Source organism: Eleutherodactylus coqui, chromosome 12 (genome assembly GCF_035609145.1).
Source record: "Eleutherodactylus coqui strain aEleCoq1 chromosome 12, aEleCoq1.hap1, whole genome shotgun sequence".
In the NCBI taxonomy this organism is placed as follows: domain Eukaryota; kingdom Metazoa; phylum Chordata; class Amphibia; order Anura; family Eleutherodactylidae; genus Eleutherodactylus; species Eleutherodactylus coqui.
Window position 1 is genome coordinate 37,208,842 of NC_089848.1, and position 25,369 is coordinate 37,234,210.

Consider the following 25,369-nt stretch of genomic DNA (forward strand, 5'->3'; position numbering starts at 1 on the left):
CGTGAGGTGTCAGGTCTGCAGACAGCGGCCTCTGTTCCTCTCAATAGGGAATCCCCACAACTAGCACTCTGCTTTTCTTCTTCACAACATCACTTCTTTTTCTCCATTCAAGAGGACTCCGTGCTTACTACACAGTTCCTTGTGGGTAGAGTCATTTCTTGCGGTACCTCTTTCTCCTCTGCTTTGTTCTTTGTGGGTAGAGTCATTTCTTGTTGTACCTCTTTCTCCTCTGCTCTGTTCTTTGTGGGCAGAGTCATTTTTTGCTGCATTTCTTCATACCTGGTAGCACTTCTTATGTAATCAAACTTGTATAAATTAAAACTAGAGTCCTTTTCTGGCCTTGGTCTCTACAGTGCAGCATCCCACGTCCAGCTCTTATCACAGCAGAATACTACAAGAAATTAACGAAAGGTAATAACTAAATGTTCTGCACATCTATTACCTCCTAATGAAAATATCTAAAAAAATCAAAACGAGTTTTACAGGATAAAAACTACTGATGAATTTATAGGTCATCAAGAACAGATAAACAAGAGTCCACTGGTTATCTGATGTAGGGGGGGGGGGGGGAGGAGCACTTAGAACTCAGTTCGTAGCACAGTGGTCTGGTTTGGTATTGCAGCTCTCTCCCATTGAAGTGAATGGGAGAGAGCTGCAGTACTTGGATCACAAACCTGGGTCTCTCCTGAATCTCCGCATACCTTCCCCCCATGCGAAACATTTTGGGGCAGATTTATGAAGCAGTCTAAGAGAAAAAAGAACAAAACTGTCTTTCTTGCCCATAACCCCCCCCCCACACACACACACAAAAACTATTGTTTTCCTTAACCCCTTAACACAACAGGGTGTACAGTTACATCCTGCAGGTTTAGGGTATGTATGGAGGGCGATTGCGGGTCGATCCCGCTCTATACAATGCGGTGCTGGCTGTTTCTTACATCCGACACCCGTCAGCAACAGCTCTGATAAGCCTTTAAATGCTACTGTCAATTCTAAACAGGGGGCATTTACGCCCCAGTCCATAAAGTCGCAGGTTGCTATGGCAGCCGGGGGCCTTCTGAAAGGCCCCAGGGCTGCTATGCAGATTGCCTTTAAAGTCATGGGTGTGGCGTGGCTTGACAGATTACCTGTCAGATTGTGGTATAATCACAAGAAAGTAGAATACAAGTTGCGCTCCCAACATATAGAGTAGGAAAGTACTCACTCGGGAGAGGAGAGCAGACACCCAGTAAGAACCGAGCCACAAAACTCCCCCCTCAAGATCCAAGCCTTGAACAAATATGATGTGAATCCCACGTCCACTCAGATCAAAATCAGGTGCGTGGGAACTCCAAATGGTGCAGAGACAGATTTATTCACAAAGGCAAGACTCTCCCACTGGAAAGTCGGCAAGACATACAACGCGTTTCGGCAATAAAAGCCTTTTTCAAGCACAAAGCATACACATAAAAAGTTTAAATAAGAACCCAATACACATACCGTGCAGTGGATTCCCATTGAGCGTCCTCCGGTGTCGAGTGCCATTGTGCTGACGTGAGGAGGCGGTGAAAAAGTCACATGTCCGGCCACGGCGCACGTGATCACGTGCCCACCGCCGGTTCCCAAAGGTAGGTGTGGAACACAAACGTGCATTACAGCTAATGTCACGTGACTCTATATGCCCTTATAATGAAAGATGTATAACTATTGCTATGTAACAATTTGAGAAAACTTGAAATTTTTTTAAAAAGCAGCCAGGTGTTAACGTAATAGATTTAAATATATTACATACACATTAGAAAAAATGTAATGAAAATATATAAAATATATAATAAAAGATAATGAGATAGTGAGAGGGGGAGTAACATGACTATCGGGGGGGGGGAACATAGGGATGTCCCCACTGCCGTATACCACAAGCATGCATGGGCTAAAGATACTGGAACGCAACGTGCGCTCTGCCATGTCATGTGACTCACCCCCCTCTCCCCATAAAACAGTCGTAAAACTTTATTATGGAACACAGAGGAACAAATAGATAAATCTAAAAGACTAAACATCGACATAATTGAACTCTCTGATCCCAACACTGACGGAAGACACATTTCAAGATGTATTAGAATCTCCTTTGTCTCGCCCTCAGTGCTACCTCACCCTGGCGAGACTGCATAGGATGGGCAGGAACCCATCTACATACTGTATCCGATGCACATGCATATATGCTGATTTCTGGCACATGATCTGGGACTGTCCAGCGAGCCAGTCGTACTGGGGTGACAAACCTGCTGTCTGTAATCCTTAACGTCCCGGTTCCCGCTACCCCAGAAATCTGTCTTTTCGGTATCCTCAATGAACAATGGCAACACTACGATAGAGTTTTCCAACGAGAGGTCCTGTTTCTAGCTAGGAAGGTTATTGCACTGCGCTGGATGGATCCGAGGCGCCCGTCCTTGATGTGGAGAAAGCTCACTAACTCAACCATACCCTACAACAACCTGGTCTATAAGGCAAGCAAGTGCCCGGACAAATTCCATAAAGTGTGGGGTCAATGGTGCAACTCATCACTTACCCTGTTCCCTCCGTGACCACTCACCTCAGCCATATCAGCGCTACAAAAGGCTACATCCGTAATCAGAGAATATTGAAGATGAGTTAAGGGATCTTATTTCCACCCTTGGTTGTCTCATATGTGTTACTTTGGTCAGAGTATCCTGACAACTTTGCTTCTCATCATGCTTTGTTCCATATATACACATACATTTTATTTAATATATATATATACACACACACACACACACACATACACACACTTTATATATTAATTACATATACACACATATATGGTATACAATTTCTATTTTGCACCCTATTGCTGCTTCTTTTCTTCTCTCCCCTTCTTACTTATGACCTGTACTGTACTCCTTAGACACGGCGAGACATGTGGCTGGTCGATCTCCAATATCCATACATGACTTTATACTGCAAATGTTTTGGCATGTAGCTTATCTTTCAATAAAAAGTTTAAAAAAAAAACCCCAAAAAACAAAATCGACATGATTGATTGATTGACATTGTTATTAATTAATATAATAATCATATTACGACCAGTGCAAAATTTTGTGGCTTGGTTACTGGGTGTCTGCTCTCCTCTCCCGATTGAGTACTTTCCTACTCTATATGTTTGGAGCGCAACTTGTGTTCTACTTTCTGGTGATTTTCTGACCTTGATGGAGGGTTTATCATTTTCTAATACTGCAGCTCTCCACGGAGTGGATCGCATATGGTCTGGAATTGGCTCTCCTCGATATTACTTCTGTTGGATTTGGACCTACAGCACATTTTCTCTTCCCAAGGCGCTGTCCCGTTTCTTCTTCAGATCGTGGTATAATGTAATACTGGGGCATTACATCATACTGCAGGATCGATCAACAAAACATAGCAAGTTCTTATCCCCTAGAGGGACTTAAAAGAACTGTAAAAAGTTTTAAAGTTAAAAAAAACAAAAACAAAAAAAACACCTTTTTCCATATTAATAATAAAGAATCTCAATGGGAAAAAAAAAATCACATACTTTGTATTGCTGGGTCTGTAAAAGTCTGATCAAAGTAATGCATTATTTACCCACACAGTAAACGGTGTCAGAAAAGAAAAAAATACCAGAATTAAACTTTTTTGGTCATTCTGTCTCCAAGAAAAAATGTAATTAAAAAAGCGATCAAAAAGCAGTGTGTACTATAAAGTAGTAACAATAGAAACTACAGGATTTGACACAAAAAGCGAACCCTCAGTCATCCATGTCAACAGAAAAATTAAAAAAATTATGGCAGTCAGAAGATGGCGGCAGAATATAGCGTAAAAAAAAAACCAAAAACAAAAAACCTCTGGAAACGAAAAATAAAAGTACAGCAAAAAACCTCCACAAAACACAAACCCTGTACAAATGTGGTGTTGTAGTAATCGTACTGAGCCATAGAATAAAAAGTTATCAGGACATGTTTGTTGCAGTGTGTATGCCATAGAAAGAAGATACACCCCAAGATGGCGGGATTTTGTTGTTTTTTTTCCATTTCACTCCAAGTGTTTTGATACATTATATAGTAATATTGAAAAGTACAACATCACGCGAAACACAAGCCCTCAGACATCCACGCTGGGGGTTAAATAAAAGTTAGCATTTCTTAAAAGGGATGGGGGGGGTTACCTGGATAGAAGAAAATGTAATTAAAAAAAAAACTAGTTGAGTAGCTTTCAGAAAAAACAAAGTTTATTGTGCTGTCCAGTTATTATTGCGGATACAAACACGGGAACAATCAGAATCATCCAATATAAAAAAAATAGCTGTTCCACAACACATACAAAACAACGCGTAATTGTCAGGAGACGTTTTCTATAAATCATTTGCAAAGTAGAAAACTAGCAGCTTCCAGCGGCATCCGGAGAGGCAGCGGCCGCACAACCACTCTTCCCGTAAGGACTATGACGAGGCCTGTGATCGTACAGACTCGCAGTGAAACATAAAACTGCAGCAGTCACATGATGAGCATTCCGGGGGTTTGGGAAGTTGACTGCCGGAGAAAGTAAAGGAATCTCTTAAGATGATGAAATTCCCTTTAAATTGCTCTGAACTAATACAAATCCCTAATGATGTGGATCCGCACTGAAGATCTTCAGCTCCCTAATCTATAGTTGTGGGCTCCCAGGAGCCTAGCCGCCCAGCAAGGTGACGCTTGCAGCCCTTTTACACAGGGTGATAAATTAGTTGCGATCGCGCATCCAGCTGGAATCTGAACGATCAGCGTGGAGTGTAAATGCTGCACCGACCGAACGACCAACGAGAATTTGTCTGCTTATCGTTCGTTGCTCAGGCTTCTGCATGCATAAAACTGAAGGGATCAGCCGTGTAAGCAGGCGGTATTGCTTATGAAGGACAACCTGCTTACTGTGGAGGCGGGCGGACTGATCCCAGGCTCGCTGCGCCTCCATTCACTATGGAGGATTGTTCCTGCGTAAAAGCACAGGTCTGATTATTGCTGGGACGAGCATCTGCGACAAAAACTGGTATGCAGCGCAACTTTCTGAAAGAACACGAAGAGTAAACCTAACTTCTCTTTTAGGGCTCCTGCACACTGGTGAGAGTGATATCAGGAGGTGATTGACACCCCAATATCGCCTTGCGATCCTTCTAAAGCCCTGGATGCGAGGCGTTGATGCAGGGAAACAGCCTCCCATCCCTGCAGGGCTGAAGGAATCCCCTGCTGCAGTGGTCGCAGCCACGGCAGGGGATAGTGATTTTCTCCCATTGATTTCAATGGTGCCAGTGGCAGCAGCGCCAGCTCCATTGGAATCAATGGGACATGATTGTGATCATCTGCCACTGCTGTGACAGCAGAGCAGGGGACTCTCGATGGTAATGCTGAGCGCTGCCTCCGATTGGTCACGGCTCTCAGCCAATTAGTGGCAGTGCTTTCAGGAGGTGGGGATTTTCAATCCCTGGCCAGAAGAGCAGCAGAAGAGTGCTGGGACCTGCAAGAAGATGCGCCAGAGATGACAGCGCTTCCCAGGTGATGTATTCTTATTTTTTTTTCTACAGTTAATTATTTTTAGAAGGGAGTTCTATTTCAAGCCCTCCTCAAAAAATTCCTTGTCGTGGAGAGTCCCCCCCCCTGCCACTGCTGTCACATAGGATTGATGTCAATGGGGCTCGCGCTGCTGCCGCCCCTGCCGGAAGCAATGGGGGGAAAAAAAAAAAAAAATAGACATGCCACGATTTTGTTTTAACACTGTATCACAAGCGTTAAAACCGCAAATGTGCATGGAGCCACTGGCTTCATAATTTTGTGATTTATCGCAGCACTGGGAAATCGTGTGATTCCCTCGCAAGTGTGAAGCCGCCCTCAGGCTAATTTCACACAGGTGAGTGAAAGCTTTTAAAGGAATCTTTTCAACAACAATGAATTTTCCTGAATGAATCAAAGGTTTTATGTCCATTTAAAAAGCCTTTGAAGGTTCTTCTCCGGTGCGAAGTCCGTGACGCTCCATCTGACCGCTGTACATAGGGATTCAGATTTATATCCATCTTTAGATTTCCCTTGTGTTTCTTGCCGTTTCCCCTTCTTCCTTCCCTACTTTGTCTTCTATACAATCCACATGTTTCACGTATGTTGTAGGTATCTGTGTTCCTCCCAGAATTACGGATGAAGGGGCTTGTTGCCTCAAAACACCTCTATTGCTTATATTCATAAGCTTCCTGTCTGTTTCCACTGGAAAGATGCGCCAAATAGTAGTTTTTGTCTCCCACCATCATAAGCGCACCCACTGCCCGTTATCCTGGATTGGCAGCACTTCTGTAAACACTCACAGCCATCCTCCCATTTGGCCTTTTGGGCCGGCACTACTCATTTCGAGGGGAGCTCCACCCTACATTTTTCGCCTGCACCACTTCTAATCTGACTGTAGGATTCATAATCCGGAGTTTCCTAGACAACTGTAGGACTGTCGGCCGGGAAGCGGGCGAGTTGCAGGAAGGCAAGAATGGGCCACTTTCTAAATATATTAATATCATGGACATAAAAATAAGATCAATAAATACAACTTAAGAAACTTTTTAATTATTCTCGGGCTCCGGAGACTGCAGGAACTCATAGGGGTCCGGAATGTCTTGCTGTTCTCCAACACTGAGACGAGAGGGGCTACCTGTAGTTAAAATAAAACAGATTTAAACTGAATGCATACCAAAGGCTGCATGTTGTTCTGTAATGGCTGACATGGCCACTTCTATCCTGATACATTTATGTGGAGGTCACATATAAGACTTTGTGGCGAGTTTTCCATTTTAGCAATGACGTTACACTTGCCATCCACAAGAGGGCAGTAAGCTGCATGCAACTCAATGAGGCTTCTCAAAACTATACAAGAGAAACTGCCAGTTGCCCTACAAACCAATCACAGCTCAGCTTTCATTGAACCACAGCAATTTAGAAAATAAAAGCTGCACTGTGATTGGTTGCCAGTTGGTCTTTTGACAAATCTGCCTCCATCTATTTCTGTGGTCGGCAGCTGTAATGAGATAATCTGACCACAAAGCTTGTGTGCGCAGCCTCCGCCCACGGCCACTCGCATGCTGAGTATTTAGCATCAAGTGAAAATTAGAAATGGAACACACGCAGTCCAAATGTAATGGAGAGACTAGTGCCGTCCGTGCGTCGGACCCACTCTAAGGTGCCAACAGATACTGCTGCGTGAAAATGGCCCCAGAGTGCAGACAGCGCCTCGGCTGCGGGCGGCACATGCTTCACCACTAATTGTTGGGTGGCACCTGCAAGGTAAACAGGAAATACAGGTGCAGCCCAACATGCGAGCCGGGTAGTCTGCGACTTCATCATTTTTGTCAGGCAGACATGCAGCTGTTCCCTATTTTTTACCTTTCTCACAATCTGCGCAATTCTCTTAACCCCTTAAGGACCAGGCTGTTTTGTACCTTAAGGACCAGGCACTATTTAGGGATTTTACCCATGTGGCGGTTTTACTGCTCCATTTTTTTTTTCCTTTAGCTACCAAAATAATTTGTGCTGCGTTTTTTTTCCCGTGACATATAGGACTATTTTTTAAATATCTTTTTCACTGACTTTTTTTCCTGTTTTTTTAGTTTTATTGGTGGTAAAAAAGCTTTAAAAAAATCATTTTTTAAACATTTATAGTTTTTTTAAAAATTTTTATATTTACACTAAAATAAAGCACAGGAACGGGTTCCTCTATTTGTTTCGGACGTTTTGATATATAGTATGTATAGTTTTGGTTTACAGGGCGCTTATAGCAGCGTTTTTGGTTGGTGTCGGTTTTGGGTTACTTTCTTTCTTATGTATATATTATTGTTTTATTCTGTAATTTTGTTTTACTGATGTCTGTAATTGTGTTTTTTTACTATCTATGTCCCCCATGATGTCATATAAGACCTCTGGGGGACATATATATATATATATATATATATATATATATATATATATATATAAATTTTATTTATTTATTTTCTTTATTTGACACTTTCCCACTGTAGCTGGGGCGTCCATACGAGCCCTAGTTACAGGGGAAAGCAACCCCTGTGGTGACAGTCACCTGCAGAGCTGCCAGGGTCTAGTCTGACCCTCCAGCTCTGCAGTAGCAGGGAATCCCGGGAGGTCACATGACCCCCGAGGCTCCCGTAGTGAAAGTACATGTTACTTTCACTTTCCCCACTGTATAATCGGGGAAGCAGAAGGCGGAAGGGTTAAAAACCCCTCCTGCCTTCTGCTCTGGGTTATCAGCTGTCACTAACAGCTGATAACCCGTTCCTGCCCTCTGACTGATGGCAGAGCAGGAGACTTAAAGTACCGCCGTAATTTTACTATCGGCGGTGCTCTAAGCCCAGGACCAGCCGCCGTAAATTTACTATGGCTGGTCCTAAACAGGTTAATTAACTTACTAGCACAAATACACATAACTAAATCTTCATCTTTTATCTGTAGTCGTTGTATAGCTTCCATATTCTTCCTCCACCAAGTTACAGATACTGCTAATTACTAAATTACCATTTAAAGGAAACTCTGAAATAACGACATTCTATATGGTGATATTTAATATCTACAAGCTTGTGCTAGAGAGGACCTGCCAGGCCGACAAGCAGGGAGGCCTTACATCCGTAGCAACGACGGTTCATCTGATGCCTTCATCACTCTTGTGGACTCCCGTACTGCCTGTTCCCCCACCTTGCCCTTATCTCTCCAGACCTCTCCAGACAGCAGGACCTGCCCTATGCGCACCAAGACTTGGGTTATGGGGTGATGATAAGTGAGGACAGGTTGCCTTGAAGAATAAGTAATGGCAGAAGTAGGCCTACAATATCAGGTATCAAGTTTTTTTTCATTTCAGTCAGCAAAAGCAGAAATTCACATTGAGAGAATGAAATAAGAAGGCATAAAGCTAACCAAGATGATGATGATCTCTTTCCGAGTTGTTGGATAAAGAACTTATATTGGAAGACGGTCTAGATCCAACTCTGTCATTGTGTACGTCATGAAAGTCGTGCAGGAGTTTAGCTGCGTCATCTAAGTTAAGATGACCATCATCGTGGTCAAGCTCCTTCTTCACTTTTCCTAATGGTTTACATAGAAAGGAAAAAAAAAAAAGAAGTTCCTTTAATATCAAACATGGACAAAGCCTCACAGTTCATGGAGACTCAAGAACTGATCAGAAAGAGTTCTAGAGAAACGTAACCCTGTAAATGTGTAATACATACCCAACGAGTTCAGCATCGACATTTCAAGGGACACGTCCGAATAGGACTTCATGGACATAAAATCAAGAACAGAATTGCTGCCATCACCCACAGAGTCTCCAATCTACAAGTAGCAAAAAGGTAAATCCGTTTTACAAGCAGAAGACACTAAATAACAGCCATAATACAAAGGCTTATTCTGGGTTTACGTAAGTAATCCTCCATCATCGTTTCCTTTCCAAACCATTTAAAGACACCCGTTTGCATCCAATAAATAAAGTCCCTCCATTTTATCCCACCTGTGATGACTGGGGTTATCTGGGGTGGGAAGCCATGACATATCGTATCACATACTAGGTGTTATTGTGTCTGAGAGCTAATGTGGGAATGGGCCTTCCTAATGTAACTGCATACAATCATGTCTCATACATTGCGAATTATAGATTGGTGTAGAGGGGGGGGGGGGGGGGGGGATAATAAGCAGTGGGTCCCCCGTCAGCAAACGTTTACTGGATATCCCCCTGGCAGCATGGCCTTGGGTAATTGACATTAAATCCGATCTTAGGTCTGACCCTGAACGTTGCATCCCGTGTGCTGCCCAGATCGGACATCTGACCGAAACGGTCTCCAATTTCAGGAAACCCAGCTTTTCCCCCGGGATTGGAGTGTGGCCTATTCCGGAACTGCACCCATGAATAACAGGTTTAGAGCCCAGTGGGGTTGGGTTTCTTTTCACTTTTTGGCCAAAGTAAATTATCCCCGTGCACCAACGACACGGTAAATCCTCTAACCATCACTTCCTGTCCTCTCCTCCTTCATTAAGCTTTAAAAGCACAATTGGACGCAATTTGAACACCTGTTAGAAGCCGGGACCATCCTACATGCTCTCTCAAGTCTATTATGGGCTATTGACTTTAACCCCTTCCCAAACAGATCTGATCAGAAAAGGGACTTAACGGGTGGCTTTTTCAGAAGATCAGAAAGCCCGTATCTACACAATGACTCATAGTGGCGCGCAAATGTTAACACTAAGTAATCTCTTATAGGTTGAATATCATTATGAGAATTTTTAACTATTGGAAGTGGACATCAACTGACTGTGTGCAACATGGAAGGGAGAGCAGCCATATGGTGAGCTACAATGTGTGCTACATGTTTACAGACCGACCAGAGGAAAAGCCAAACTTCACCGGCCAGAAATGTCAGTTTGTGTCTCTACTGGAGGAAAAGGTGCAACATCTTCAGGAGAGAATAGCTATATTATATAGAATATTTTGACCTTAGTAAAGCATTTGACAAAGTATCTCATACCATACTTATTGAAAAAAATGACCAAATCTGGGATTGACAAGACAACTGTTAGGTGGATTCACAACTCACTGAGTAATCGTACTCAAAGAGTGGTCACAAATGGCTGCACATCCAAGTGGAAGAATGTATCAAGTGGGGACCACAAGGCTCTGTCCTAAGCCCAGGGTTGGTCAACATTTTTATAAATGATCTGGAGGAGGGAATTGATGGGAAACTGATCAAATTTGCAAACGGCACGAAGCTGGGTAGGATAGCTAACACTAGGGAAGAGAGAGTATTCAAAAAGATCAAGAAAAGCTTGAACAGTGGGCAGCGACTAACAGGAAAAAAATGGAAGGTCCTTAATCTGGGCAAGAGAAATGGAAAATGCACATACAGAATGGCTGAAATGGCAGCAATAGAGGTGAAATAGACTTGGGTATACTAATAGATCATAGACTGAACATGAGTCAACAATGTGATGCAGCAGCCAAAAAGGCAAACACAATTCTGGAATGTATTAAGAGAAGCATAGAGTCTAGATCACATAAGGTCATTATCCTCCTCTACTCTTCCTTAGTCAGACCTCATCTGGAATACTGTGTTCAGTTCTGGGCACCACACTTTAAAAAAGACAAACAAAGTTCAGAGAAGAGTTACCAAGATGGTGAGCGGTCTGCAAATCATGTCCTATGAGGAACGGTTAAAGGATCTGGGAATGTTTAGTTTGCAGAAGAGAAGGCTGAGAGGAGACTTAATAGCTGTCTACAAATATCTGAAGGGCTGTCACAGTGCAGAGGGATCAGCCCTATTCTCATCTGCACAAGGAAAGACTAGAAGCAATGGGATGAAACTGAAAGGGAGGAGACACAGATTAGATATTAACAGTGAGGGGGATCAATGAGTGGAACAGGTTACCACGGGAGGTGGGGAGTTCTCCTTCAATAGAAGTGTTCAAACCAAGGCTGGACAGACATCTGTCTGGGATGATTTAGTGATCCTGCACTGAGCAGGGGGTCGGACCCGATGACCCCGGAGGTCCCTTCCAACTCTACCATTCTATAAATCAAGTATCTGTATTCTTTACAGCTCTACCAAATGTAGCACCGACCGTGAGCATATAGCTTTGGCATAAGGTTGTCGCCCAGTTAGCAAACTATTGGCCTGGCAACTAATTACTACTTGAGCCAGTAATTAATTTTTACCAACAATATTTATTACCAGTAAAAGAAAAAATAATTACTGCCTTATGGCACGAGGTCACATGACCCAACCCTACTGCTGCCTCGCTGGGATCCGCTCCCCAATGTCTGGCCAGGCAGCAATATTTTCACAAGCGCCTCTTACTCACGCTGTCACAAGTTCTGGTTGTCACACCATTCTATAGGGATAATATTGTTTCTTCTACCCATAGAGCAGACCATAGCTTCAGAAACCTCTGACAGCGCGAGTCCGGAGAAGGTGCTTGTAAAAATCTTGCTACCAGGCGAGAGGTTCAGTGAGTTTGAGGACGATTACTAAATTGGGGCAGAGGGCACGAATACTAATTAGGGGCACTGGGTGCAATTACTAAATGTGGCCAGAGGGGGCCGTGATGTTATTAAATGAGACAACAGAGACCCCCTTCAATGGAAGTCTTCAGAGGCCGGACAGACATCTGTCTGGGATGATTTAGTGATCCTGCACTGAGCAGGGGGTTGGACCCGATGACCCTGGAGGACCCGATGACCCCGGAGGACCCGATGACCCCGGAGGTCCCTTCCAAATGTATGATTCATGGGATTTCTACTGCTAGTAGAGCTCAGCAAGCAGGATATACGGTTCTCTCCCTCTATATTGCATCTTCTGATGCCCAGTTTCCCCTTTGTGTTGAAGATGCGGACAAGAAGAGGGCACGTTATTAGACTGCCCTTGGTTGGCAAGCTTTTGGTCAGAGGTGCGGCACTTATCTTCTAAATTTACAGATTTTCTTCTACTGAAACCCCCCGCTGTCTTTACGCTCCCTCTCTGTAATACCCCCATACGCTCTGTGCTACATCACTTCGTTAATGTCGCCCGGGTTCCCATTCCAGCCCGGTGTCTGGGTAGTTAAACTACAGGAGGAAACTATGAAGATGGAGGATCTCGCCGCAGCTCGTTAAGGCACTGTGAGAGGAGCAGCTCTGCAAAGTGTGATAAGGGGCTTCCATCTCGCTGTCCACTGGAGTTTTCTACACACCGCACTTTATCTTCCTTTTTTGCCTGTCAGTTACATGTGAACAGACCCTAAACCAATGGGTCGGCTGCACTTCCCTGCCGTGTGGCTGTAAGCACTAAGGGGAGCGGTGGCTTATTCATGCTCAGCATGGGTTGGGGTCCCAGATATCGATCTAACAGATATACCATGAGTACCCCTTACAAGGAGTATAGAAGAACCCCACCTGTTTTAGTTGATACAGGATTTTGGAATGATCCCCTTCGGTTATCTGATCCAGCATGTCGTTAACCATTTTCTTTGCATAACCCCCGCAGTCCTTAACGAACTCCTGAAGGCTAAAATAGAAATGCAAAACCAAATATAAAGCAAACCGTGTATAATGCTTATTCCTCTGAGAAGTAGGCGACATGCTGGTTCCGATGGGTGCTTGCTAATCCCTCTGCTAGTTCTCCCTGCGCCCCCCCGATGGGCGCCTGTTGGGTTACGAGCACTACCAGTCGTTGCCAGCAGGTGGTGGAGACAACTTACAAGTAATAGGCTCTGGATCCATCAGTGAGGACCTGGCGGTAAAGAGGTGCGCAGCAGCTACACCTTACAGAAGAGTCCATCAGTAGTAGAGGAGAGGGGTAATATTAAACTAATAAAGTGCACATGATGATGGACGAGGACCCCGCTGGAGACATTAATGTTATTCGGAACAAATGTGACTATTGGTTGACACTATCCAGTCCTCAGAACGGTCCCGCGGCAACGGTGGACACGCATGTACACCACTGGTTATTAAAGGGGTCTCCTCACAAGTATATGAAAGCTTTCCAGCAGCTGGGCCAGTTCTAAAAAAAACCCCAAAACATATGATACCTGCCTCTCCTCGGACCTCCGAAGAGGAGCTGAGCGGCTCACGTTGCCCCGGCTTCTGGGTAGATGGCCGAGCGGAAGAACATGACTGCTGCGGCAAGTCTGAGGTCGCAGCGTTGCCACTTACCCTGCTGGCATCAGCGCTCATATCCTGGACGGCATGGTACTGGGAGTTTCGGGACGTGATGCTGCAGCCTCTGATTGGCCACAGCGGTCACGTGCCTCCACCCAGCCATTTATGCAAAAGCCGAGGCAGTGTGAGCAGCTTCAGGGGGCCGAGGAGAGGAGAGTATTAGGTTTATTTTCAAAAAACGGGCAGAGCTGCTGAACAAATTTCTATAATCCTGAGAAAACCCATCGAAACAAGAACCGCGACTCCGGATTATCTTCGTGTCTGCCACTCAGGCCAGCTTCACACTGGTGCTAAAAATTGCACAATTTTTTGCAATGCAAAAGTGAAAACGCAGGATTATAAAACCAATGATTGTCAATAGTTTCATTCTCATTTGTGATGTTTTCACTCAAGCCAAGCTGGGATAAAAAGAAAGCTGCGCTATCGGCCATTGTTTTTAACAGGGGTGGAGGCAGCAGCGCCGGCCCCACTGAAATCAATGGGAGAACATCGCCATCCTCTGCCGCGGCTGGAACAGCTGCAGAAGGGGATTCCTTCAGCCCCGCAGGGATGCAAGACTGTTTCCATGTGAAACCGCCTCACATCCAGGGGATTTCAGAAGGATGGCGAGGGCGATATCAGGCCGGGAATCATGTGAAGCCGGCCTCAGGCGCATACATCAGCAAGAGGCCATTTGGAGCCTCTGGGTACAAAATCCCAGATGCAATGCCGCAGTACACTGCGCCACTTTGTCCCAGGCGGCACGCTAGGGGCATGAATGAGGAACTGAACTACAGAAAAATTAGCAAAGATATTGACAAAGCCTGAGGTTAACGTGTCCTGCAGGAGTCGTCACCCTCCTTTTCCTGTATTGTTTCATTACAACCTGGAATTGCATTGGATTTCGGGGGAATTGTACCGTGTAATACCCACAACATGCTGCCAGGATAAATGTGGGTCATTGGGTGCTGTAAACTCTCTGCCCGCGTTATGGGGGCCCATGGTGGTCAGCCTAATCCGTACACCGCAGACCTCCTATACACTCACTAAGAGATTACGGCTTAAGTCAGCCATATGAAGACCCGACGACATGTTAGCCAACGTCTCACCTAAGAGCGCACTGGATCCCCGTGTCATCGCCGTACGCCGCATACATTAATTCCATTTCATCCGGCTTCAGATCAGTGAAGAGTGTGTTGTTTTGTAGGGACAAGGCGGTGCTGGTACTATTAAGAAATGTGACTACAAGACAAACATGAAGTCAGACAAGTGCTGCAGAATCAGTCACAATACACAAACACACAATTATAGGGGTTTCCGGCCTTACAAAGTAACAGGCTAAGAATTGTGTAAAAGCGGCTCCCTGTCGAGCGATGGAGCCCCCATAACCGCCGCTCAGAGCCCAGAAGCATCAGGCTGGTGGTCATGCGCCATTCCCTGCGCCCATGACCAGACAATGCCAGTGGCTACGGAAGAAAAAAAATAAAAAAATCACTGCTAAAGCGCGAGATGGCCTGAACATTCATGTGCACAGGGAGCGGCATGCGACAGCTTGTTCCGGGTTCAGAGCGTGGGGCTCCAGAGCTGGACGGGGGCTGCTCAGACAGGTGAATGTCATTTTTACTCCTTTTAGATGAAAAAAATTGGCCGTCTTTAAATTAAGTTCCTGAAGCCCCTGTAGGAGAAGTACGTATGTCATCAGGACATGCAGTGCCATTCAAGGGGGTTGTGCCATGATTGAACGTTACCCTCCAATCACATTGAACAATTTATCGGCCCGTGTACAAGAGCCCTTAGTTGGGTTTTCCCTTCCCTGGTTGAGGGCGGATCAGATAACATTTGTCCAACATTAGCCAGGAATGAGCCCAGATTGTTTAATTCCATCAGGATCTGTTATATTGGCCATGAGAGTGAATGGGTATTGGGGGGGGGGGGGGGGGGCCCTCCTTATTCTAATGCCCCAGAAAATGATAAGATCTTCTTTGATCTTTAGCAGGAGCGACGTCAGGCCACGGTCTGCACCAGAAGGGTTTCGACAAGGCATAGCCCAACTGCAAGATATCATTTTTGGCGACAATGACCCCGTGTCCTGGAAATCTATCAAACAAGGATATTGGCTTAATAACAGACGTGATGGAGAATCAGATAGGAATGTAAGGACGTTGTCAAATAATGCAAGTTTTACTTCTCCCCCCACCTGAACTCCTTTGTATAGGTAGAGAGTCATCAAAATATCTAGCGAGGATTTCTGAAGCAAGATTGAGCAACACAGGGGATTATGGACACCGCTGTCCAAGTTACTTTGTGTAAGGTACATGGGGCAGATAAACTTGGGTGTGTATTTGAACTGTGAGATTATGGAAATCTTCTGACAATAGATTATGGACGTGCCTTCCACTCCCATCCCGTCCGGTATCAACTGCAGCCAGCCTCATTGTACATCAATACAATTGGGCAATAGTCTAGCTGGGGCTGGTATTGAACCCCTTCCAATACAGATAAAACTTCACAGATGTTGGCCACCACTAATCTACCCTTAACAAACCAACCTGGGTGGCCCCAACAAGATCCGGCATCATCAAGGCCTATGTTGACCCTGATTTTATACGGACCCAGAGGCGACCTCCATTGAATAACGCATTGCACATGTGCTATTTTCCAGTGCGATGCACAGCAATACCGGAGGCCACTGATGGACGGGTCACGTCACACCATCTGTGATCATGTTCTGCATGGGACCTCCGTGCTTACAGCGAGTCAGCCGCTAAAGGGGCGGCGCTCCACAAGTGAGAACTACTCGGCCGTGCTGGTAAATCCCATTTACTCTGCTTACCAATATGGACTTGTTCCTGCAGGTCTGTGAAAATGAGTATAAAGATGAATGATTCTCGTTAGGCTTTCAGTCATTGGCTCGCACTTAGACCCAACGATTCTTCACTTCCGTTCATTTGAATGATAATCGTTCCGTCTAAAATCCCCTTTAGTCAATCTCGGTAGCAATGTGCCCGCTGTACTCCTGTACTAGAACAGTCCTACACAACTGCTCTCCGATCCACTACCCCATTTTCATGAGATTGAGGGGAGACCATCTGAAACGCAGTACAGGCAGCCGGTTTGTGTTTCAGTGATGTTGGGTACCACTAGTAGGCGACCTCTTCCAGTCATAGGTGTGGTCCAGTATATATTAGTGTGGCTCTGGTAATAGGAACAGGGTTCTTCAGTGCATGTCCCAGTATGAACCAGTCAGGCCAGTGCATTCCCAATTCCCATCAGGACGCTGCAGTCCAGCCAAAGTCTCTTCAGCCTCCTTCAAAAACTAGGAAATCCTTGGGGTGGCAATTTCACAAACAAGGACTGCTGAATACAGTGACGGTCCCCGTTCAGGAGGTTATCGATAGTCTTCATGTATTGCATTGATCCTGTGATCGTACAATGCCGGAGAGCCTTTACTATCCATTGGTGGAGCGGACGACCAGAAGTGCATTTATAGGTGAGCAAGGATCGGCAGTGTGGCAGCCTGTCGGCGACGGGCAGCTCACACACCTTCTACAACCCTCTTCTGTGGCGCAGTCCTCTAACTGTGCATCTATACTCCATGTTTTCCTTGACTATGGCAAGACCTAACAGGCTTATACCTATGGCAGACCTGGGTGCCCATATTAAGCCCCCTGTTGCCATCAGTACACCCCTGAGACGTTGGGCGCTGACAGGCAGAGGGAGCCCTTCTGTCGAGCTCATAACACATCCTGTTATTCCTGTAGGTACTACGCCACCGATATTATCTACTTGGGGGTCATTCGGTTAATTCGCTTTGCTTAAGAATCTTCATAACAAACCAAAAACTTCAATAAACGATTGTCAATGTAGAAAAATAATCCCAGCAAATGTGGAAGCCGGAATAAGTACAACCGGTAACGGTCCCGCGGGTCGCTTACCTTTATGTCTGCGATCGTCTTTAAAGCCCAGCGTAGTAAAGCTAGGTAGAAGTTTACTCGACAGCGAACTTAAATCCACTGAATGCGTCTCTTCCTCTAGAAAAACAGAAATGATGATGAGGGTTATAATGTTTAAACACGATTCAGAGAGCAGCCTGTGGGGTACGGCCAGATTAAGGACATATTTTGGGCTCAAACATGTATCTGCTGCTGTAAAGGTGATGGGGTGGTACGGGAACTCCGATGCGCCAGTAGCGATCATGTGACAACAGAATGGAGTTCTTCCGTTGGCCTGATGAGATAAGGAATAATCAGACCTGCTGAGTGTCGCATGGAGCTTGGTCTTCCCCTTCTACAGCAATATGTCTATGGACTTAAGAGCACAAGGAGGGAGGGGGACGTATTGTGCAGCCGCTCACACGATACTGTAGCAGGAATCTGAGTACCGCACCGGTGACCCACAGCTTCAGCCTTCAAGTAGAGCCTTTTTGCAAGACTTGTCCAGATGTGGGCAAGAGCTGGTCATTACCACCGACGACTAATGATCTGCAGACACGGACGTGGTCGCCACGGAAAACGCTGCATCTGATGACACGCACGAGAACCCACCACATTACAGGTACAGCAGCAGCTACATCAACCTCGAGAAGTCTTTTAAATAACGTGTCCCATTATAGTCGCTCATATATTGATGCAATTATCTGTATTTTTAACCACAGGCACAAGATCCCTCAGAAATTGCAGAAGACCGAAAAACACTTGAGCCTAGGTGAAGATGAAACCATCAGTGGACCCATCCTAAGCGCCCCTGTTACTTTTGAGTCTTAAGTTCAAACTATTAAGAAACTGTTTTCTGAACCTGTACAGGTACCAGGGGCGGACAGGAGAAACTAACCCATATATCACCATTCTGTGCCGCAGATGGAGGACAGATCCAGAAAGAAGAGCCGAGAGGTTATGACCCCTAGTGGAGACTTTGCTTAATGCAGCTTCAATAGCCTGGCGGGTCAGAAACTAGACTGCAGCTGAAGTTCAGAAAGTGATGGTAGATGAAGGGAAGGTTGGATGAGAGGCAAGTCGGAAAGGGACATGCTGTGCAAGGACTTCAAGGCAAACAGAAGTAAAACTGGGGCAAGAGCCGGACAAACAACGCTCAAGGGATTGCTGCAGGAGGATGGTTGTGAGGATCACACACTTAAAAGGCTTGTACAAGACCCACATGTCAGCCGCTGTATCCTTAGGGGACCGGGAAAAAAAAAAAATCAGTTGATACATCTAAACCGAAGGCGATTAGACGCACAGGGACGTAGAACGCCTCGCCGCCAGAGGACATAAAGGTACAAGAATGTGACGGGTCACCAGTGTGCCAGGTGGAGCCGCGGCATTTAGTTGCCTACTAGTAGAGACATTTCCACATCCTGTGGACGGGGCGTCCTACAACAGGAATAATGAGATCACATACTGGAGGATTAGAACTTTATGGAGGGGAAATAATCCAGCATCTCCTAAGACAAGATGGAAGAATATTACATTCTATTAGAAGACAGGATTCTCCCCTCATCGAGACTTGGTTGAGTTATCCATGACATGCTCCGCCAACAGAAACATGGAGGACATCAGGGTAATTAGAGTAACTACTACAAGAGGCGGCATAATGGATACATTATATAACAGTGGTAGCCCACCCTGTAAAGTGATGTAAGACTATGGGACTTCGGTCCATCCCTCACCGGTACGGCAGCAATCCCGGCCACCGGGACGTAGAGGGAACGGCAGTCGCTTCCACATCATACAGTAGAACCAATAGCTTACCCTCTGCCTCCGGGTCGGCGTTCACTACGGTGTAGATTAAACTGCCATCCACGGTCTTCTTTAGGTAGCCGATCTGAAGCAAACACAGTAACCGTGATAGAACCGGACACTTATGTCACCTACTAAAGACAATCAGAAACACCACTTCCCATATGGATTAAGGGATATACCTTGCAATTTGGAAAGTATCTGTTGACCTTGTCTCTGGCTTCATCTGCGGCGTGTTCTACGAGCGCCAGGACGTGTTCTTCCGCAGTGCTGTCCGTTAAACTGCATGCATTGCCTTCTGGCTCAAAAATACAGCTAAAGAATAGAAATAAATGGGCATCAGACCTGGAGACCGCTCATACAGACAACATTCAAACATGTTTTAGGGAAAAAAGCAACACCCCGCAGTCAGGGGTCACGTTATAGTCTAGAAGAAAAAATTTAATAAATTTAAAAAAAAAAGTCTACAAAAAAAAAATGCATTTTTGCTTCAATGGCATTTTTGTCAAAAGGGCGCACGCTCTCGGCATTGCGTTTTTCTAACATTTTTTTTCTACATAGGTTTCTGTATGGACTGTATAAAAACACCAGAAATAATGCAAGTGCGACAAGATGTAAGAAACACAACAGTAAAGAAACGACTGGAAAGTGAGAAATCTGTATTTGCATGAAGGACTTTTGAAGTGCATCTTCCATAGGAGTACAGAAAACAAAGGTCAGCCTTAAAGAAAACTTCAAAATGACAGAATCCTAGTGGATGTTTTATTGTAGACTTCTCCTTATATATTGCAAAAGTGTGAAATCCGCTGCTTTTCCTTAAAGAAGCTCTCCAGGTTGTTTTTTTTTACATTTTGCAGAAACCCATCCCAGTATCACCAAGCTCCGCTGTGAAGAATCCAGCCCTGCAGCCGGTGTATTCTGCACGGTTCCCCTGGGTCACATGACCAGCACTCTGACAACACTCTGGGTCCTGCTGTTAAAGGGTGAGCTTTAGGTCAACCAAGAAAGAAAACACCACAAAACTGTCTTCTTGCCCATAACAACCAATCACAATGCAGCTTTCATCTTGTACTCCTTTTTCTTTGTGGTAGTTAACAAAGATGCCCCATTAACTGCAGGACAACAGAGTCAGAGTGCTGGTCATGTGACCGGAAGGCCAGAAGTAAGGAGGGGACGAGCTACAGAACTGGATGCTTCACAGGGGAGGTCACGGATATTGTGAGGATTGGTGCGGATATGAAGAACCCGCTTCCTCACTGATGCATTTCCATTACATGTATGTGGGTCAGGCTTAGAACACCCCATCCACACGTCTAGTACTGGAAATTGTTCCAGATTTTCAGTATGGTTTACACCCCCAATATCTGTAAGCATAACCTCACTCGGTGCTACGGCTTATACTTGGCCCCACCACGATCTCCTCCCCTGTGGTTTAATAATCAAGCATTCCTATCTGGAAATTGCAATTAAAATGTACAACGTATCTCAGCTTTTTCCTTCCTCCCCCCCCCTTTGGAAGCTGGACCCAAGTACTTGGCAACTAAATTCACTTACTTTTCCGTACAATATCGGGAGTCACAGCAATATATGGGAAATTCAGGAAAAGGTATTGCTGATACAACCTTACCCCAAGGAATCTTAAAGGGTTGTATCTAGAATCCTCAATTCTAAAGACCCCTTTAAGACATCCTAAGTCTACAGAAGCCCCAGATTGCAGAGCTCATCTTAGCCAGCGCAGAGTGCGGCTACAAGGAGTCTCTCTAGGAGGGGATACTCCTGGGATATCGGACGAGAGGTGGGAACAGAAGCCAACACGGCCCGTGGACAGGCGGCCTCATACAGCACATATTTAACTAATGAAGTGCCTACCTCTGATCATCTTCAATGACCCTGCAAAAGTAGGGAAAAAACAAAATGTCAAATATCTTAACATATAGAATGGAAATCAATGCAGAATTGGGGACTTATTTACGTAGAAGAAAAAAATAACAAAAAACTTAAGTGAATGTAAAACCTGCAATTTCTGTAGCAATGAAAGCCAGATAGTGTGAAACATCCCAATTTACAATTAGTTTTCACTTTGTTTCTACATTTATCCATTCTCTGTACATGACCTTGGGGGCGGCCATCTTGTCTGAGCTGCACTTTACAGCATTTACAGACTTGCTCTACAGCACAACTCATGAGCCATAGACACAATAGACAGGAGAGGACTCAATAAGCTCTATGGGAGATCTGCACACGTCACATAGTATGCCTAGAACATGGGTCAACATGCATGGGGAGGAAGTAGATAATATGCGAGTTATGAACCCTGGACCTTGTGTCATATGGGTGTAATCTTCATTGTAATCCTGCCGTTGATAAGGAGATGACTGCTGAACACGAAACCTCAGAATATTATTAAGTTTAGCAGTTAGTGAAAACAGCAGAATTTTTCTTACGATATAGTGTGACATTGAAAATTTAAAAAAAAAAAAACACCACACCAAAAATTCTTAATAAAATATGCTTATACATAAAAACTTGATCATTTAGGTCGTTTTCTGATGGCACATTCCATTTAAAGTGACCCCACTGCCAGAGGCTCAAAAGTAATATGCGAGTCATTACCTACGGGGAATGACAAACTTTGAAAATTCCTGGAGAACAAGAGAATTCCCAGAAAATTGGAGAAGGGCAAATGTCCCTATCTTCAAAAAAGGGAAGAAGGTGGATCCTGGAAACTACAGGCTTGTGAGCCTGACTTCTATACCGGGAAAGATCTTATTAAACAAATTATTAAACAACATGTATGCAAGTACTTTTGGATAAAAATGGAGTAATTAACCAGAGCCAGCATGGGTTTGTAACAAACAAGTCATGCCAGATGATTCTAATTTCCTTCTATGACAGAATCACCGACTGGGTTATCAGGGAAATGCAGTAGATAAAGTATATCTTGACTTTAGTAAAGCATGTGACAAAGTATCTCATACCATACTTACTGAAAAAAATGACCAAATATGGGATTGACAAGGCAACTGTTAGGTGGATTCAGAACTGGCTGAGTAATCGAACTCAAAGAGTGGTCATAAATGGCTGCACATCCAAGTGGAAGAATGTATCAAGTGGGGAACCACAAGGCTCTGTCCTGGGCCCAGTGTTGGTCAACATTTTTATTAATGATCTGGGGGAGGGAATTGAGGGAGGGAATTTGTAACAATTTGTTGATAACAAAAGCTAGGGGGGATAGCTAACACTAGAAAAAAAAGGAGTATTCAAAAAGATTTAGAAAAACTTGAACAGCGGGCGGCGACTAACAGAATGGTATTTAACAAGGAGAAATGCACAGTCCTACATCTGGACAAGAAAAATGAAAAAAAAACACATACAGAATGGGAGGAATTGGGCTAAGCAGCAGCACATGTGAAAGACTTGAGTATACTAATACATCACAGACTGAACATGAGTCAACAATGTGATGCAGCAGCAAACAAGGCAAATACAATTCTGGAATCTATTAAGTGAAGCATAGAGTAGCTTAAACGGTTAAAGGATCTGGGAATGTTTAGCTTGCAAAAAAGAACGCTGAGAGGAGACTTAATAGCGGTCTACAAATATCTGAAGGGCTATCACAGTGCAGAGGGATCAGCCCTATTCTCATCTGCACAAGGAAAGACTAGAAGCAATGGGATGAAACTGAAAGGGAGGAAACACAGATTAGATATTAGACAGTGAGGGGGATCAATGAGTGGAACAGGCTGCCACGGGAGGTGGGGAGTTCTCCTACAATCAAAGTGTTCAAACAAAGGCTGGCCAAATATCAGTCTGGGATGATTTAGTGATCCTGCCTTGAGCAGGGGGTTGGACCCGATGAACCCGGAAGACCTTACCAACTCTACTATTCTATGAGGTCTTGAAGCACATAGCAAAATAAAATAGCAACAAACTGGTAAATAAGTGAAAACAGCAAGAAAAGAAATGATGCAATCTACAGTATTACAGAAGAGATTTTTGATTAGACGTAAATACATGTAATTATCCAAAGACAGGAGACTAGTGATATTTTACCTAATCACTTCCTTGCTTGGCTTTTTAGATTTCTTTGTAATTTCTACAGGAGCTGGAAGAGCAACTTCTGGTACAGGTTCTTCCACTGTGGTGTCTTCATCCCCCAATATAGCAGCCTGCTGAGAAAAATCCATGTCCTGCATAAACGACATACTGCGCTTCAAAGCTAAAAGCCGTTCCTAGAATCAAAAAGGACAGAGCAGCAGGAGCTTTACACTTCCCTTCATAGCAAGAGGTGCTATGATGGATGAATGGATGGGATGGAGATGGTGGGACCTCAAGTCCTAAATGTTACTCTTCAATGTCCATGTAGCATGATTGTGTCATGACCATTAACACTAACATGGCAGGCAGACCAACTCAATGCTTCCAAATGAAAAGCGCAAACTAAGAGGTAAGCCGCACATGCGAAACAGAAATACGGAAATAGGAAAATATATATATATATATATATTGGAGAAAAAGGAAGGCTGTCGGACCTAACATTGCTTAGACACAAAAAGTGTTGGGACACTGATAAAAGGAATCTCGCAGCGATTACGTGTTGGGGAAAGCGGTAGGCAGGCTTCAGAAATACGTTCCTGGCCCGAATGTCATACTTGTCAGTGTACCTCCATCATAAAACAGGCATGTGCCGTCCAGGAATACCGTATGATGCAAGAGTAACAGCGGCTGGCCGCCACATGACCATCTGTAGTGTACACTGAGAGGACAAGACGACTATGTGTTTGGGTGGTTTGCTCTTGGAATCCGCCTTCCTTAAGGCCGTTTATACCGCACAGTCATCATGCAAACTGCTCGTTAGATCAAGCGATTTACAGAATAATCGTTAGGTGTGAGTGGGTGCAGTAAAAGAACGATCAGCGATAAAACCACTGAGCTGATCTTTCAAGCAGACCCAGAAATAGTCATTGGTCTGCAGTTTCATATAAACAGGCAGTCATTCATCTACGAAGGATCGCCTGTTTACTGTGATTGGAGGCGGGTGGTCCGGGACGATCCCCTACCCGATGTGAGAAAGCACAGGAGTGACCATCCCTGGACAGTTGTCCCATGTAAAAGGGACCTTAAAGACAGTTAAACCCAAGTGTTCTTGATGGATCGTCGTTTCCCCATGGACTTCAATAGGACTCGGCCTGCGGTATCAGCCCGGCCGCTGTGCGACGTACGGAGTGGTCGGCTTCATACAGCAACATTTTTTTTTCTTGAACTAAATAAAACCAAATAGTTAAACTTATTCCACTCTTCTAATCTGTTTTTCTATTCTATTGTCTCTACGTGACTAAAGGGGCTGCCATCTTCTGCGAGCTGCAGAGATATGCTTTACAGCATCTTCATGGGCCACACAATAGGCAGGAGCGGACCCTTTGACTTCTATTGGAGAGTTTTGTGGGCATGGGAGGTCACTGGGCAGGGAGGGGGAGCAGATAACCCGTGAGGATCTTCTATTTGAATGGTGAATCCTAGGTCATCTCCCTCTACATACATGACCGCTGAAAAGTTCTCAATACTGAATAAAGTTTGTGCTTGAGGAGAGCTCCAGTTTGGCATGGGGGGGGGGGGGGGGGGGGGGTCATATAGGTCATGGAAATCCTCCCTTTGAAAAAGGTATGCAAAATAGAGGATGAAAGTACCTCCAGAGCATGACCTAGAAGGCGATATCCCTATAAGCTGGCCTTCAATAGGCCTTGGCAACATGACCAAGGATAAAACAGTTATGGCGTCCATCTTCCGAGACGACTCTAGTCTGGCTTATACCCTTGTGCATCTTTTACACGGGACGACTGCGGCTAAACCACTGCAGGAGCGGGTGATGTCACTGCTGGTTGTTGGCGTTCTGACAGGCAGATCACCGCTGACTTCTCGCACTTTACACACAGGGATAAGCCAGCGGT

At 44.8% G+C, this 25,369-nt stretch overlaps 1 protein-coding gene across 7 annotated transcripts in view; it reads right to left on the reverse strand.

Moving 5' to 3' along the window:
* Positions 1–4,225: 4,225 nt before the first annotated feature.
* BRD9 (bromodomain containing 9) overlaps positions 4,226–25,369 on the reverse strand; it is a 38,009-nt gene continuing 16,865 nt past the window's right edge. For 2 of the 7 annotated variants that reach the window (XM_066585222.1, XM_066585220.1), the window contains exons 7-16: positions 23,475–23,590; positions 21,291–21,311; positions 19,604–19,736; positions 19,434–19,506; positions 17,622–17,717; positions 14,796–14,928; positions 12,940–13,051; positions 9,251–9,353; positions 8,940–9,107; positions 4,226–6,672 (exon numbers count right to left, since the gene is read on the reverse strand). In XM_066585222.1, coding sequence (XP_066441319.1) covers positions 6,584–6,672; positions 8,940–9,107; positions 9,251–9,353; positions 12,940–13,051; positions 14,796–14,928; positions 17,622–17,717; positions 19,434–19,506; positions 19,604–19,736; positions 21,291–21,311; positions 23,475–23,590 — 1,044 coding nt within the window. In that variant the 3' untranslated portion in view covers positions 4,226–6,583. Of the gene's footprint in view, positions 6,673–8,939; positions 9,108–9,250; positions 9,354–12,939; positions 13,052–14,795; positions 14,929–17,621; positions 17,718–19,433; positions 19,507–19,603; positions 19,737–21,290; positions 21,312–23,474; positions 23,594–25,369 lie in introns of all 7 variants that reach the window. The other 5 variants (XM_066585221.1, XM_066585218.1, XM_066585219.1 and 2 more) reach the window with 4 other exon arrangements.